At 39.4% G+C, this 16,863-nt stretch overlaps 1 protein-coding gene across 2 annotated transcripts in view; it reads right to left on the bottom strand.

Moving 5' to 3' along the window:
- Positions 1–14,963, bottom strand: part of TSTD3 (thiosulfate sulfurtransferase like domain containing 3) — a 56,494-nt gene extending 41,531 nt beyond the window's left edge. Inside the window, exons 1-3 of one of the 2 annotated variants that reach the window (XR_007724820.1) lie at positions 14,816–14,950; positions 14,154–14,239; positions 25–4,405 (exon numbers count right to left, since the gene is read on the bottom strand). Coding sequence is in view for 1 of the 2 variants with exons in the window: in XM_050786602.1 (XP_050642559.1) it covers positions 4,246–4,405; positions 14,816–14,888 (233 nt within the window). In the remaining variant the exon portion in view is untranslated. Of the gene's footprint in view, positions 1–24; positions 4,406–14,153; positions 14,240–14,815 lie in introns of those variants that run through there. The other variant, XM_050786602.1, reaches the window with a different exon arrangement.
- Positions 14,964–16,863: the final 1,900 nt, after the last annotated feature.

Genomic DNA, 16,863 nt, shown 5'->3' with positions numbered 1-16,863 from the left:
TGTGAATTCGGGAGGTGCCAGTGAGCCAAGATCCTGCCAGTGCACTCCAGCCTGGGTAACAGAGCGAGACTCCATCTAAAAAATATATATATACACACATACACATATATACACACACACATATATGCACACACATATATACACATATATATACACACATAAAATTTGTTAAATATATCAGAATAACTGACAACTAAAATTGTCTTTATAAGTTTGAGCTAATATAGAAGATAACATTATTCTAATTTACTAACCCTTTGTTTATTTGGGTAAATAGAATACATTATCAAGTTTTTTCTTAAAAAAAAAAAAGGGGGGGCGTACCAGGAATCCAAAGGTATAATTGTATAGTCTTGTTCAGGTGTAGCCAAGTGGGGATAACAGTTCCTGTCCCATGCATACAAAAGGTAAAAATAAGTGCTTACCTACCAAACATGTTAAATAAAATTGTCAACAATACTGTTAAAGCCTATTGTGTTCCTCTCCCTTCCCCTATTGGAAACCATTCAGAATTAGATATTTATTATTTTTATAATTTATTTATATGTACACTATATATGTCCATATGCCTAAATAATAATATAATATTTTATATGTTTAAAAACTATACTGGCCAGGCATGGTGGCTCATGCCTGTAATCCCAGTGCTTTGGGAGGCAGAAGAGTAGGATCAGCTGAGGCTAGGAGTTTGAGACCAACCTGGGCCACATAGCGAGACCCTGTCTCTACAAAAAGTGAAAAAACTACCCAGGTGTGGCGGTGTGTGCCTGTAGCCCCAGCTACTCTGGAGGGTGAGATGGGAGGATTGCTTCAGCCCAGGGGGTATAGGTTGCAATGAGCTGTGATCTTGCCACTGCATTTCAGTCTTGGTAACAGTGAAAAACCTTGTCAAAAAAAAAAAAAAACTATACTGTATATGTTTCTGTAATTTGCTTTTTCCCCTCAACATTGTAAGAGTCATCCATATTAAGACATGTACCTCTGATTTCTCCATTTTCACTAATCCTGTCATCAGGCGTGTCTAATCTGCCATTAAACCTGTCTACCTTCTAATGGGTGTTTAATCAAAGTTACTGAATATATTAATCACAGTTATTTTAAAGTCTGTGTCTGAAAACTCCCAATCTGTAGATCTTCTGTGGATCCATTTCTCTTGTCATGTTTTTCCATTGTTTCTCAATCATAAAGTCCTATTGACTGCTGTGCTTAGTAATTTTTGGTAGAATACTGAAATTGTGTGTGAAAATTGTAAGGTGAAATTCTTTGTGAAAAACTGTAAGGATAATTTGTGGCTGTAGCTCAGGGATCTACAAATTATGCCCCATGGACCAAATTTGACCTGCTACCTGTTTTTGCCTGGCTTTAAGTTAAGAATGTTTGCTGTATGTTTAAATGATTGAAAAATAATCAAATGAAGAATAATATTTGATAACACATGAAACAAAATTCAAACCTAAGTGGCCATAAGTAGAGTTACTGGAATAGTCACATTATGTATTGTCTGTGGCTGCTTTTGTGCTGCAACAGCAGAGTTGAGCAGTTGCAACAGAAACCTAATTGGCCACAACACTAAAAGATTTATTATTGCCAACTCTGCTCTAGCTAGATAATGGTATCTTTCTCTAGAGAGGATTTACTTCTGGTAGGCCCTTAAGATATTAGGAAGATCACCTTAAGTCGTTCAGGGATTTAGTTGATTCAAAGCTTGTTTTGAGTTCTTGTGGGGGTTGTGAATTTCTGGTTCACCTCTACTTCTAGGGCATAGCTTTTCAGGGATTCCGACTAAAAGCCTGATGTATTTACCCAGAATCCTATTCCTTGATGGGCCCAGTACTTCAATGTTGGTTCATTGTCTACAATTTTCCTTCTCCCTGAGATTATGGCTCTTCTATGTGTGTGTGTATGTGTGTGTGTGTGTATATGTACATACACACACATGCACTGACAGAAATATATATATTTCTGACATTATCAGAAATAGAAGTTCAAGGTGATCAAATTGCATCCCCACCCCAGATTCTTCAATGGCCTTCCATCTCATTTAGGAAAAAACAAGTCCTTATAGTTACTACAAGAATGACTGCATGAGTGAGTCTAAAAATACATGGGTCTAAAGAGGCACAGACAAGAGAAAACAGGTTTATTTTGCCACCAGTGCATTAGCACACTAATAAGTGTAGGACTTAACACTCCAAAGGAATATACCCATGCTAGTGGGAGTCATTTACATTTAGGCATTTGTTCTCATTATTTTTAAACTGAGGTATAATCACTTACCAAAAATGTACATTTAAGTGTTCAGTGTGTTTTGACAAATGTATATACCTATGTACCAATACCTCAGTCAAGATACAGAACATTTCCATCACCCTAGAAAGTTCTCTCCTTGCCTTTTGTTTTTTGTTTTTCAATTTTTTTTTGTTGTTGTTGTTCTGAGACAGGATCTCACTCTGTCACCCAAGCTGGAGTGCAGTGGTGTGATCTTCCAGGGTTCAAGTGATCCTCTTGCTTTAGCCCCCTGAGTGGTGGCACGCACCACCGTGGCTGGCTAATTTTTTGTATTTTTTTTGTAGAGACTGGGTTTCACCATGTTGCCCAGGCTGGTTTTGAACTCCTGAGCTCAAGCGATCTGCCTGCCTAGGCATCCCAAAGTGCTGGGATTACAGGCCTGAGCCACCGTGCCCGGCTCCTCCTTGCCTTTTCCAGTTAATCTTCTTCCCTGTAGAACAGCAACCACTGTTCTGATTATCCCCATATTAATCAAAATTTTTATTTTATTTATTTTTTTTGAGACAGAGTCTCACGCTGTTGCCAGGCTGGAGTGCAGTGGCGCGATCTCGGCTCACTGCAACTTCCGCCTCCCGGATTCAAGCAATTCTCCTGCCTCAGCCCCGAATAGCTGGGACAGGCTGCCGCCACCATGCCCAGATGATTTTTTGTATTTTAGTAGAGACGGGTGGTTTCACTATGTTGGGCAGGATGGTCTTGATCTCCTGACATCGTGATCCACCCTCCTCGGCCTCCCAAAGTGCTCGGATTATAGGTATGAGCCACCGCACCCAGCCCAATTTTAATTTTTTAAATTGCAAATTTCATCACTACCATGCTGGTCATAACACTGCTATAAGTCTTTAGAAGCTGTTAATGTATTTGCGTTGTTCAAATTTCACCTACTTCTCTGGATCCCAGATTAATTGATTTTTTTTTTTTTAAGGCCACATCTGCATGTTAATCTGCAGGTCTAGCTCATAGCCCCTTTGATGAATAGAAGGTATACTAACACAAACGTCATACATGATTAGGTAATATAAGTAACCTGGTCTTTTAGAATACTATTGAATGACACTAAGCTACTTAAAAATTAATTCCTAGAATCCCAACCCTTGTATTTCCATGGCAAGTAACATGCATTATCTCAGGTGAGAGTACCATTTTCAATTTACAGATGAGAAAATGATTCAACAACTAATTGACTTATACAAAAATCCCCTTACCGTAATCAGTGGTGCCAGGACTAGATTTTTATTATTTTGCTCATTCCACTATCCTAGGCTGCATGTACATAAGGAAAGAGCCAACTTGTATTCCAAAAATTCAATTTCCCTGTTTCTTCTCTGAAAATTCATAGGTTACCCATTCTTCCTATCCTCTGGCATAGTGTTGAGCACTGAAAACATACATCAAATAGTGCTATAAACTTTTTTTTGAGACAGAGTCTCGCTCTGTTGCCAGGCTGGAGTGCAGTGGTGTGATCTCGGCTCACTCCAACCTCTGCTTCCCAGGTTCAAGCGATTCTCCTGCCTCAGCCTTCCAAGTAGCTGGGACTACAGGAGTGCACCACCATGCCCAGCTAATATTTGTATTTTTAGTAGTGACAGGGTTTCACTATGTTGGCCAGGATGGTGTCGATCTCCTGATCTCGTGATCCACCTGCCTCAGCCTCCCAAAGTGCTGGGATTACAGGCGTGAACCACCGCGCCCGGCCGCTATAAACATTTTCTGTACTTTATAACAGAAGATAGGAAATTTAGAGATAAATAATTCCATGGCTATTCACCATATAATTTAGACTCCACCTATGTAAAAGATTGTGTTGCTTTTGAGTAAGATGACAAGAAGCCCTTAGTTTTGCTATCCTGCCTTACTGACAATAATTACAAGAAATTCTTAGACATATAAAAATGTAATATATATGAAACATTGCATTATACATTTATGCATCCATTTTTTCCTTCATCTACACACCTGTGAAAGCCCAGAGATACTGCTGTGTCCAGGGCCGCCTTCCTTCTCACTCCCGCTAAACAAGAAAACACTAGGTGGTCAGATTTGGAGGGCTTTACTTCATTGTACTTCTCTTTGAAGTCTCTTGGGTTCATCTGTAGAGCTTCACCTACCTCATCCACTGAAAGAAAATGTTAAGAATTTCAATTAGATTTTAGATATAGTAAATTATTTATATGTTTTTTAATAATTTAAGACACATGTCATTTACATGGTATATTGATAGACCCAGGGATTTTTCGATACTCCAGAATTCCCCATGTCTCTGTAACATCAATTAACATAATATTTTTAGAATTCAACAGGTTTTCAAGTTCCTTATAAGTGACATCATTAGAAATAGCAGTATAAAAATTGTGGTGGTTTCCCATTATTTACTTCAAACCTGGAAAAAATAAACAATTTAGGCAACTTCAAAGTGATATCACTATTAATAGCTGGAAATAATAGGTTAAACGAATTTCCCCCCTGTTCCAGTCAGTTAATTATCGTCAATTTTTTTGCTTTAATAAACAATGTATTCTAGGTATGTATTTTGCACAGTGACATAATAAATATATATTTGGTCTCTGCTCCTGGTTCCTGATACAAGAGGTCCTAAAACCCTTATAATTTCCTGAGTGATGGTGGTCGGGGGGTGCTGGGAGCATCTTTTGTTTTAATGTATTTCGTTTTGTACTCCAGTTCCTGACACAGAGCTCCCAAATCCCTTGGAATTTCCTGGGTGATAGATTCTTTTGTTCTAATGAAGTGACTCTTGGAAGGTTCATGGATAGCTTCAGGATGGGGGCTGGTCACCAGAAAGACCCAACTGTGATTAGGAGCTTGGAACTCAGCCCCATTCTCATCCTCCAGGAGGTAAGAGCAGCTGGAGACTGAGTTAATAACTGATGACTACATGATGAAGTTTCCATAAATATCTCTAATGGGGTTCAGAGAGCTTCTGGTTGGTGAACACATTTAAGTGCTGGGAGGATAAAATGCCCCAACTCTATAAGGACAGAAGCTCCTGTGCATGGGACCCTTCTAGACTTCCCACTGTGTACCTCTTCATCTGGCTGTTTATCTGTATTTTTTATTATATTCTTTCAAATAAATCAATAAACTTGTTTCTCTGACTTCTTTGAGCAGTTATAGCAAAGTATCAAACCCAAGGAAGGGGTCAAGGGAACCCCCAATTTACAGCTAGTTGGTCAGAAGAGTGGGAGGCCTGGACTTGTGACTGGCATCTGAGGTAGGGGCAGTCTTGTGGGACTGAACCCTTAGCCTGTGGGGTCTGTGCTAACTCTGGGTAGTTAGTTCAAAATAAAATTTTAGAACATCCAGTTAGTGTCCATAGAGAATTGGAGAATTACTTGGTTTTGGAAAACCCACACATCTCCCACACATCTGATATCAAAAGTGTTGTGAGAGTACAGAAAAGAATTTTTCAGCCAGGCATGGTGGCTTATGCCTGTAATCCCAGCACTTTGGGAGGCCGAGGTAGGAGGATCTCTTCAGCCCGGGAGGTGGGGTTGCAGTGAACTGAGATCACGTCACTGCACTCCAGCCTGGAGGACACAGTGAGAACCTATCTCAAAAAAAAAAAAAAAAAAAAAAAAAAAAAGGCGGCCAGGTGTGGTGGCTCATGCCTGTAATCCCAGCATTTTGGGAGGCCAAGGGGGGGGGGGTGGATCACCTGAGGTCAGGAGTTCAAGACCAGCCTGACCAACATGGTGAAACCCCGTCTCAACTAAAATTACAAAAATTAGGTGTGGTGGCAGGTGTCTGTAATCCCACCTACTTGGGAGACTGAGGCAGGAGAATCGCTTGAACCTGGGAGGTGGAGGTTGCAGTGAGCCAAGATTGTGCCATTGCACTCCAGCCTGGGCGACAACAGCAAAACTCCATCTCAAAAAAGAGGAGTTTTTCCATGTATGCATGTATCCCCTGACTGTGAGCATCAGGATGCAGCCTGTGCTGCCCTGAATGTTTGATATTGGCCTTGTGTCAGTTCCATATTCTGCTCTTTCTAAGCCCCTTAATTGGTGGGAGCTTGTAAATACACATTCAGCATCTGGTAACTGAATTATGGAAATAATTTGTAAATCTTAATCTAAGTTACAATATTAAGAAAATTTTTATTTCATTTCCCCTTGCAAGCAAAGATATTAAGACATAGATTAGATGGGGACCTTACACTTTATACTACAATTGTAAGTACTTAATGGCACTGTTTCTTTTTTTTTTTTTTTTTTTTGAGATGGAGTCTGGCTCTGTCACCAGGCTGAAGTGCAATGGCGCAATCTCGGCTCACTGCAACCTCCGCCTCTCGGGTTCAAGCAATTCTCCTGCCTCAGCCTCCTGAGTAGCTGGGACTACAGGTGCGCGCCACCATGCCCAGCTAATTTTTGTATTTTTAGTAGAGACGGGGTTTCACCATGTTGGTCAGGATGGTCTTGATCTCTTGACCTTGCGATCTGCCACCTTAGCCTCCCAAAGTGCTGGGATTACAGGCGTGAGCAACTGCACCCCGCCTGGCACTGTTTCTATCTCTTAAATATAGTCGCCTTCTGGTATCTGAAGGGGATTGGTTCCAGTACTCCCTTAGATACCAAAGTCTGGATGCTCAAGTCCCTTATATGAAATGGCATAGCATTTGCATATAAGTTATGCTCATCTCCTGTGTACTTTAAATCATCTCGTTTACTTATAATCCTTAGTACAATGTAAATGCTACGTAAGTAGTTGTTATATTGTATTTTGGGGGGTTTTTGTTGTTGTTGTTGTTGTATTGTTATTTTGGGTGTTTCTTCCTGAATATTTTCTCTCTAGTTGACTTGAATCCTCTGGTGTTGAACCTGCAGATACAGAGTGCCAACATATTGTTACATAATATGGTATTGTAATATAATATTGTAACATAACAATTGTAACATAATATGGTATTGGAACCCATAAAATAAAATAAATCCATGGGTCCATACTGACATAAGGATATAATTGAATAAATAAATTGGGAGAAGGGATTATCTTCCTTATACGGGAATTTCCAACTAATAAATATAGAAGGAATGATGGGAACAGAAAATCATTAGGCAAACACTCCAGTAATAATTGTTGCAGATAAAAACCATTGATAGATACAGATCTAGTGGGTGAAAGTGTGATGAGAAATGAGGTAATATCTTTCCATGAGATACTTACTAATTACAAAGGGAGAAACCTGAAAGATACCACTTTAACTAGTTATTCAAATATAACTTCACTAGTAATAAGACATGTTGACAACATGTGCCTCCTGATACGAGGCCCTGAGAAGAACACACAATATCACTTCCTTAGTATTCTTGCAAAAAAAATTCATGTCCTGAATCTAATTAGAAGAAAGCCTCAGACAAAAAATCTACAAAATAACTAGTACCCTTTTAAAAAGTGTCAATGTCAAGAAAGATTGAAGTCTGCAGATTAGTTAACAGTATTATATCAATATTAATTTCCTGATTTCAATAATTGCGCTACGTAAGATGTTCATACTATGTGAAGTTGGTAAGAATAAAGGAAACTGTTTTACTTTTTACTTTTTACTTTTGCAACTTTTCTACAGGTCTAAAATTATTTTTTAAAAAGAATATCCAAAAGATTTTTAAAATAACAAAAAAAGTAATAATGTTCGTATTTCACAACAAAATGACCACTGTAAGAAAGGTAAATAAGGCCAGGCACAGTGGCTCATGCCTGTAATCCCAACACTTTGGGAGGCTGAAGTGGGAGGATCACCTGAGTCCAGGAGTTGGAGACAGCCTGGGCAACACAGTGAGACTCCATCTCTACTAAAAGTCTTTTTAAAAAATTAGCCAGATGTGATGGCACAAACCTGTAGTTCCAGTACTAGGGAAGCTGATGCAGGACGATCGTTTGAGCCCGCGAGGTGGAGGCTGCAGTGGGGCTGTGATGGTACCACTGTACTCCACCAGCCTAAGTGACAGACTGAGATTGTCTCAAAAAAAAAAAAAGAAAAAAAAGAAAAAAAAGTAAAAAAGGTAAATTATACAGGTATGCTTCAAATTTTATTTAAAGTATTAAATATAGTAAAATTGATTTAAGTAGTGTAGAGCTGGTATAAGAAAAGGTTTAAAAGTCTGAGTCCAGAAAAGAGACTTACAATATACTTTATACGAGAATTTGGTATCTGCTAACAGTGACATTGCAAATTAATAAGGAAATGACATTATATTCAATAAACAGGCCAACTAAGTAGGAGAAAACACTAAGCAGGCTGTTACCTCATTCCTTATGCTTAAATTCCAAATATAAACCTAAAATATTATTATTATTATTATTTTTGAGATGGAGTCTCTCTGTCGCCCAGGCTGGAGTGCAGTGGTGTGATCTCGGCTCACTGCAACCTCCACCTCCCGGGTTCACACCATTCTCCTGCCTCAGCCTCCCAAGTAGCTGGGACTACAGGCACCCGCCACCATGGCCAGCTAATTTCATGTATTTTTAGTAGAGATGGGGTTTCATCTTGTTAGCCAAGATGGTCTTAATCTCCTGACCTCGTGATCCGCCCACCTTGGCCTCCCAAAGGGCTGGGATTACAGGTGTGAGCCACAGCACCCAGCCCTAAAATCTAATATCCTAAAAGTACTCATAGAAAACATGAGTAGATAATTTCAGTCTTAAGAAAGGAAGGCTATTCTAAACATGACAAAACTCAGAAATCATAAAGGTTTGATCTCATAAAAATGCTAAATTTATATATGGAAAAAGAACAATGAACACTTTGAATACAAGTAACAGGAAGAAAATTCTTGTGACATAGAAAAAAACCAAAAGATTAGTGTCAATAAAAGAGAGTTCATACAAATAACTAGGAAAAAGAAAAAAATTCCCATAGAAAAATGGTCAAAATATATGAACATGGAATTGACATGAGAAATATAAACAGCCAATAAAATGTGAAAAGGTGCCCGATCTCACTACTAATTAAGGAAATACAAGATATAAACAAAATTTTGTTATTTTGTCAGGTTTGTAAAAATTAGAAGAATTTATAATATCAAATATTGGTGAGGGAAAGAGGAAACGGGTACTTTCCTACATTGCTGGTAGTGTATAATGTTACAAACTTTTGAAGGGAAATTTAGCTGTAATAACATTGTAAGTAAGCATATCCTTTTTACCTCACAATTTTAGTTTTAGGAATCTATCCTACAGGAATCTTAGTATGAGTTAATACAGATGTGTATATATATGTAATTATGTTTGTGGGTAGCATTCTTTGTAACATTGGAAAACTACAATAAGCTGGAAGTTTAATAAGGCAACTGTTGTAAGTGGTACATTTATACAATGGGATATGCATCATTTAATATAAGTTGTCCAAAAGAGTATTGAATTTAAAAAACTAGTTGTTGAACATTGTGTATAAACCTAAGGTTCCCAAACCTTCTGGGTTTACAATGCTCTTAATGCCTTGGTAATTTTTTGCAGGGCTCATAGGCCAAAAGAAATGAACAGCAGTTCCATGTATTAAGTAGTTAAGAAAAGCCAAAAGTAAGTTACAAAAAAAGCATATCTTCTTATAAAAAATAGACACTCTTTTATTTCTTTTTTTTTTTAGACTAGTCAAGTGCAGTAGTGAAAAGGAAGGAAAGAGTAGAACAAGTTCGATCTGTAACTGACTGGACAATGAATTGAGGTAACTCGCTACCTTCAGACCAGCTATACTTTTCTATTTTCATCTGTGATTTTCATGGCTAGCAAAGTAACATACAAATGGACAAATAGCTATAAAGGTTTAAACGAGCAGGTTTCCAGCTATTCCACTCCCATGTATATGCTCAAATGAAAACAGGGACTCAAACAAATACTTGTACACTAATGCTCATATGTATTCACAATAACCAAAAGGTAGAAACGACCCAAGTGTTCATCAACAGATTATGGATAAATAAAATGTGATGTATATATAAAATGGAATATTAGTCATAAAAATGAATGAAGTACTGACACGTGCTACAATACGGATGCACCCTGAAAACATGCTGAATGAAGCCAGACACAAAAGGACAAATATTATATGATTCCATTTATACGAAATATTTAGAACAGGCAAATTCATAGAGACAGAAAGTAGGTTAGAGGTTGTCAGGAGTTGTAGGGAGGAGGAATGGTGAGTTTCTGTTTGGGGTGATGAAAATTTTGGTACTGAAATAAAAAGTGTCAGTGGTTGCACAACACTGTGAATATAATTAATGCTACTGAATTGTACATTTCAAAATAGTTAAAATCACATTTTATACATATTTTACCACAATAAACAAAACTTAAAAATATAGGTTTCCTCACCCCCTTCAGATCTGAAAAGTTGATTCACTGTGTCTATAAGATGAGATCTTAACCTAGAATCAAACTATTTCTCATCCAGCTAGCTGTTTTCTGAATTCCCAGAATATAAAGAGCCAGCAGGCTGAATTAATAATGCTCATTACTGCTCATTGTTAGGAACTGGAAAACTATGGTAATTTTATAATTTATGTTAAACTCAAGATTCTGGCTCTTAGCCACTGTGAAAGATAGTGACAGCAAGTAACTTCTTTAACTGGATCAAAGATAGTTATGTTTTTCTTGTAGTCATCTAACTGATATTTAACTTTCTATAATTCAATTATGTGCCTATTGGGAGGTGGAGGATGGGGGAAATAACCAGTGAACACTAGCTTTCTTGCCTTTCCACTCAGTGAGCAAAAGCCTGAAGCAAGCCTATTTGTTTGATGAGTCTCAGCTCCCCCAAGCCTCTCATGATATGAGCCTCTATTCCACACTAATTATTTAAAGCCAACAGTGCGTGTTTTTATGTACAGCATGTGCTCCACTTGCAAATCAACCACTTGATCTTGTGCTCAAAGAAACACTAATCTGTTCCTATACTGAAGAAAAACTGGCTATTTAGGATTTACTGAGAGATGATGTGTGGTTCTCTAGAGGAAAGATTTTCAAGAGTAATACAGACTGCACCTGATTTTCACATTTTCAGCCTAACCTTTGAATAACCTCCAGTTTTACAGTTTCCACATTAGTAAACCTAATATCACCTGGATATTCACTGCGGCATTACAACACAGGATAGAATCCAAGCTCCTTAGTATGTTCCTTAATGCCTTTCAACAACCGCTTACCAGCAGTTTACCAAACCCACTCCTCCCCCCATTTCTCCTCTTAGGCCCCAATTGCCCTATCCTCCAGCTACATCAAAAGTATATGTGTGCTCCTGGTCGGGCGTAGTGGCTCACGCCTGTAATCCCAGCACTTCGGGAGACCGAGGAGGGCGGATCACGAGGTCAGGAGTTTGAGACCAGCCTGACCAACATGGTGAAACCCCCGTCTCTACTGAAAATACAAAAATTAGCTGGGCGTGGTGGCACGTGCCTGTATTCCCAGCTACTCAGGAGGCTGAGGTAGGAGAATTGAACCCGTGAGGCAGAGGTTGCAGTGAATGGAGATTGTGCCACTGCACTCCAGCCTGGGTAACACAGCAAGACTCTATCTCCAAAAAAAAAAAAAAAAAAAGTATATGTGTGCTCTAAATACAGTTTTATAATGAAAAGAGGAGGGATTTTAGAGTCAGATAAACCTAGATTCACATTCTGGCTTACCCACTTACCCCTGTAACCCTACAGAAATTACTTAAAATTTTTAGGACTTAGTTTCTCATTTGTAAAATAGGAATATTATTATCATTTAAACCTATCAGCTTTAAGGTAATGTATATACAGTGCAATCAATCAATATCTATTTCTGCCTTTCTTTCGTGATTTATACATACTGCCCATTCTCAAAGAAATATCTTTCTCCCTCATCTCTCCATGAAACACTCTTACTCTCCTTTAAGGCCCAGTTAAATATCCCTTGCCACCTCCCCTTTAATCTAACAATTGCGCATCTAGATATCTATTTTAGTAAAATATTTGTACAAATACGCAAAGTGGTATGTACAACGATAATTACTGAACAACTTTATAATAGCAAAAAAATTGGAAATCAAAATGTTCATCAATAGGTGACTGGTGAAATGGTGGAACATATGTGGCAGTTAAGAGAGTTACATTTGCCACCATGGAAGGCTTCTGAATACCTGAGAAAAAAACTGCAGAAAAGTATGCACAGATCACATTTGTATATACAGTATTTTTACGTGCTTTTATTTATGTATATTCATAGACAAGTGTTTAGAAGGGTGTGTATCAAGCCATGTCTGGGGAGAAGAGTGGGAGGGGGAGGATATATAAAGGAGCCACATGTTGCATTTTGTTTTAATATGAGGATAGAATCATTTAATACTAGCATTTTTTTTTTTTTTTTTTTTTTTTGAGATGGCATCTTGTCCTGTCACCCAGGCTGGAGTATAATAGTGCGATCTCGGCTCACTACAACCTCTGCCTCCCAGGTTCAAGCAATTCTTCTGCCTCAGCCCCTCGAGTAACTGGGATTACAGGCACGTGCTACCACACCTGGCTAATTTTTGTATTTTTAGTAGAGGTAGGGTTTCACCATGTTGGCCAGGCTGGTCTCGAACCTCCTGACATAAGGTGATCCACCCACCTCGGCCTCCCAAAGTGCTGGGATTACAGGCGTGAGCCACTGTGCCCAACCACCAGCATAATTTTATATGTATATTTATTTATTTTGAGGCAGGGTCTCGCTCTGGTGACCAGACTGAAGTGAAGTGGCATGATCTCCCAGGCTCAAGTAATCCTTCCACCTAAGCCTCTTTAGTAGCTGGGACTACAAGAGCTTGGCTAATTTTTGTATTACAGCATAATTATTTAAATAAAAAAGGTACCTTTTTCTAATACTTTCTAGAACTCAGAGTCAGTTGTTCTTTCCATTGCAGTGTCACTTGACTGGGCTGTGTGTGGTGATTACTTGTGTCTGCCTTCCCTAGAAATGGGTGAACTGAGCTGCAGAAGCCGTATCACCAGCAGGAAGCCTGGCAGTTTAGGAGCTCAATAAATGGTTGATTTTTCATGTTTGAGACAAGGTCTTGCTCTGTGGCCCAGGCTGGAGTGCAGTAGTCGTGACTCACTGAATCCTAGACCTCCCAGACTTAAGCAAGTTCTCCCACCTAAGCCTCACCGGTAGCCGGGACTACATGTGTGTGCTACCATGCTGGGTTTTTGTTTTGTTTTGTTTTGCTTCTTTTTTTCATTTTTAGTAGAGATGGGGTATCACTATGTTGCCAAGGCTGGTCTCGAACCCCTGGGCTCAAGCAGTCCTCCTGCCTTGGCCTCCCAAAATGCTGAGATGATAGGTGTGAGCCACCGCGCCAGTCCCAGAGCTCAATTAATGATTCTTTTTTTTTTTTTTTTTAAGACAGGGTCTCACTTTGTCACCTGGGGTGGAGTGCAGTGATGTGATCTCGGCTCACTGCAGCCTCAACCTCCTGGGCTCAAGTGATTCTCCTGCCTCAGCCCCCTCAAGTAGCTGGGACTACAGGTGTGTGCCACCATAAGTAGCTAATTTTTTCTACAGACAGGGTTTCACCATGTTGGCCAGGCTGGTCTTGAACTTCTGAGCTCAAAAAGCTCAGCCTCCCAGTGCTAGGATTACAGGCAAGAGCCACCGCGCCCCACCAAATGATTCTTTAATAAAGGTGAAAGGAAACAGTCTGAGGCCAGGAGCAGTAGCTCACACCTGTAATTCCAACACTGTGGGAGGCCGAGGCAGGAGGATCACTTGAGGCCAGGAGTTGGAGACCAGTCTGAGAAACACAGCTAAAACCCCATCTCTACAAAAACAAAACAAAAGAAAAGGAGAGAGAGAGAGAGGAAGAAAAGAAAAAAAAATTGCATACAAAAGCACCTCTTAAACCACAGACGACTTACCAACAGTTAAAATAGGTAGGTGGGGCTGGGGGGAAGCTGTGTTAATGCTGGGTTCCTGTAGCTGCATCCACAGATAAAAGTTGGTGCTGGAGAGGCGGCATGCAAAGCGAAAAGAAGGGACCGCTTTGAGTTCCAGACCCAACGCCTCCGGTAACCACCTTCACTTATCTGGTTTCTGCTGGCTCATCGGTAAAATGAGGGGTGGTATTTTTATAGTTCTAACACGTTATAGTTCTAGGTGGCCGTTTCATGAAGCGCCGAGCGCTGCTCTCTAGCGGGTCACAAATGTAACTCGCAAGGCTGGGCTCGGCATTAGACTCTCGCGGGCAGGGACTGGCTATCTTGCTCACTCCTCTGAGTCGCAAAATTGGCCTTCATGTATTGCTCAGTCAAGCACCACTACCAATATAAACGCCCTCCCACACGACGTGGCTGGAGCAATGTTTACTTCTGTCCCTGCTTCCCCAGGGCGCCCACAGGTTCGGGTAGCCCGAGATCTTCGAACAAGAACTGCTAGTGGGTGTTACATTCCCAGGTGCCAAGAGTGATGGGTCTGACTTTTAACTGGAAGTCTAAAGAAGCGAGCACCCCCACCAATGTTAACCCTTGCCTGAAGTCCAAAGTTAGGCCCTCTCCCTTTTCCCAGTGACCACCAAGCTCACCGCAGAGCGCAGCCTTCGCGGACCCGAGGACAGCCCTGCGCTCAGTCCTGAGCAGCAACCATGGTGGCACCATTGCGGACTGGCGGCCGCCGCGCTACTGACCACCTCCCCCTCCTCTTCCTCCTCCTGCTCCCGCCTCCCGGCGCGCTGCTCCAGGCTCTCCGGCGCCCTCCAGCCAGGCACCGGCCGAACCAGGAAGTGCCGCAAGGTGTAATTACTGCTTTAAAATCTAAAGGCATTTGGAAAGAAACTAAAGGTTATGCTTACTTTTTTTTGTTTTTATTATTTTGTAGGAGACACAAAGTTTAAAAATAGAAAGCAGAAAATGTGACACATTATTTAAGATTTAAAGTAAATAAACTTTTCCAATTTACCTTATAACATGATTTTCATACATTGGATTTGTTTAAAACTGACTACATGGATAACTTTTCTAAGAATTGTTTTAACTCTAATAGCTGGTTCAACTGATGTAGGCATTAAAATAATGTCATGTTGTCATCTTTCCTCCACGAACTGATGATATTTGACTATAGGTTTGTCAGAGTTATGTCCAACTATTGTATAATATGTGTCAGTTTCCTATTGCTACCGTAACAAATTACCCCAAATTTACTGGCTTAAAACAACACAAGTTTATTATCTACAGTTCTGTAGATTAGAAGTCTCACTTGGCTAAAATCAAAGTGTCAGCAAGCCTGTGTTTCTTCTGAGCTCCAGAGTAGAATTTCTTGACTTGTCTTTTCTATCTTATAGTGGTTGCCTGCATTCCTTGGCTCTCATGGCCTCCTTCTCCATCTTCAAAGCCAACAGCTTTGAGCTTCAAATCCCTGATTCTGACTCCTGCTTCTATTATCACATCTCCCTCTCTTCCTCTGACTCTGCTGCCTCTCTTTTATAAGGACCTTTACATTCAGACCACAGAGATAATCCATGATAATCTTCTCATCCCAAGACACTTAGTTTAATCACATCTTCGAAGTCCCTTTTGCCAGTGAAGGTAACATATTCACAAGTTTCGGGTTTGTAGAACATGAACATCTTTGGGGCAGGAGGTCATTATTAAGCCTACCACACAAAGTTCCTCATTATCTTATTTTTTATTTATTCTCAGGTTGGTTCCCAAGCATAATAAAAGCTATATTTAACTGCAAATAGATTTACAGTTAAAAATTAAAATATGTGGCCAGGTGCTGTGGCACCAACCTGTAGACCCAGTTACCAGCAGGCTAAGGCAGGAGAGTCACCTGCGCTCAGGAGTATGAGGCTATAGTGCACTATGATCAGCCTGGGTGACTTAGTGAGACCCCATCTCAAAAAAAAGAAAACATATTTAGCATTATTTGGAAAATACATGGTTAGATAATCTTAAGGTAATCTATATTTTTATTTGATGTTTTCTTATAATGTCATTGTAATAGCACTAAAACATACTTACTGGCTAACATTTAAAAATAATTTCCTTTCTTTGAATAATCCATCAAGTAGTAAATTTTACATTCAATTAAGTGAAAAGATAAATGAGGAACATCAGAAATAAAAACTTAGTGTTACAGAATTTTCCTTAATTTAGGTCAAGTTTTGAAACAAAGATTGAAATCTCTGGAGATTTTGGTTATGCTAAGGGTACATCCACTGGAAATCAATATTTGAAATTTGTCATTCCCAAGAAAATTTAAGTATTGTATGGTATTTGATAATTTCTAAATTTTTTCTTATGAAGAAAATAACCTAAATTTCCATAATCTAATTCAATCCCTTTTAAAAAATCAATCATAAACTGGGTTTCCACATATAATACATTTTTAAAAATCTTTTACAGTGACACAATTAAGATGCAAATTATTTAGATTTACTCAAGTTTGCTTGTTCTTATTCCTCCAAGTTCTAGATCAAATGCAACGTCAAAATATATGAAAGCTTTTGATTTACGAAGTAGACAATTTTGCCTTCAAAATTACACCACACAACCTATTCTTATTTGAGGAATATTTTATTTTTCCCTAGGGGAAAAAATTATCCTAACCCCCCAAATGATAGTGTACCTC

Source organism: Macaca thibetana, chromosome 4 (genome assembly GCF_024542745.1).
Source record: "Macaca thibetana thibetana isolate TM-01 chromosome 4, ASM2454274v1, whole genome shotgun sequence".
In the NCBI taxonomy this organism is placed as follows: domain Eukaryota; kingdom Metazoa; phylum Chordata; class Mammalia; order Primates; family Cercopithecidae; genus Macaca; species Macaca thibetana.
Note: the sequence above shows the minus strand (reverse complement) of the source record. Positions and strands in the feature narration are given on the sequence as shown.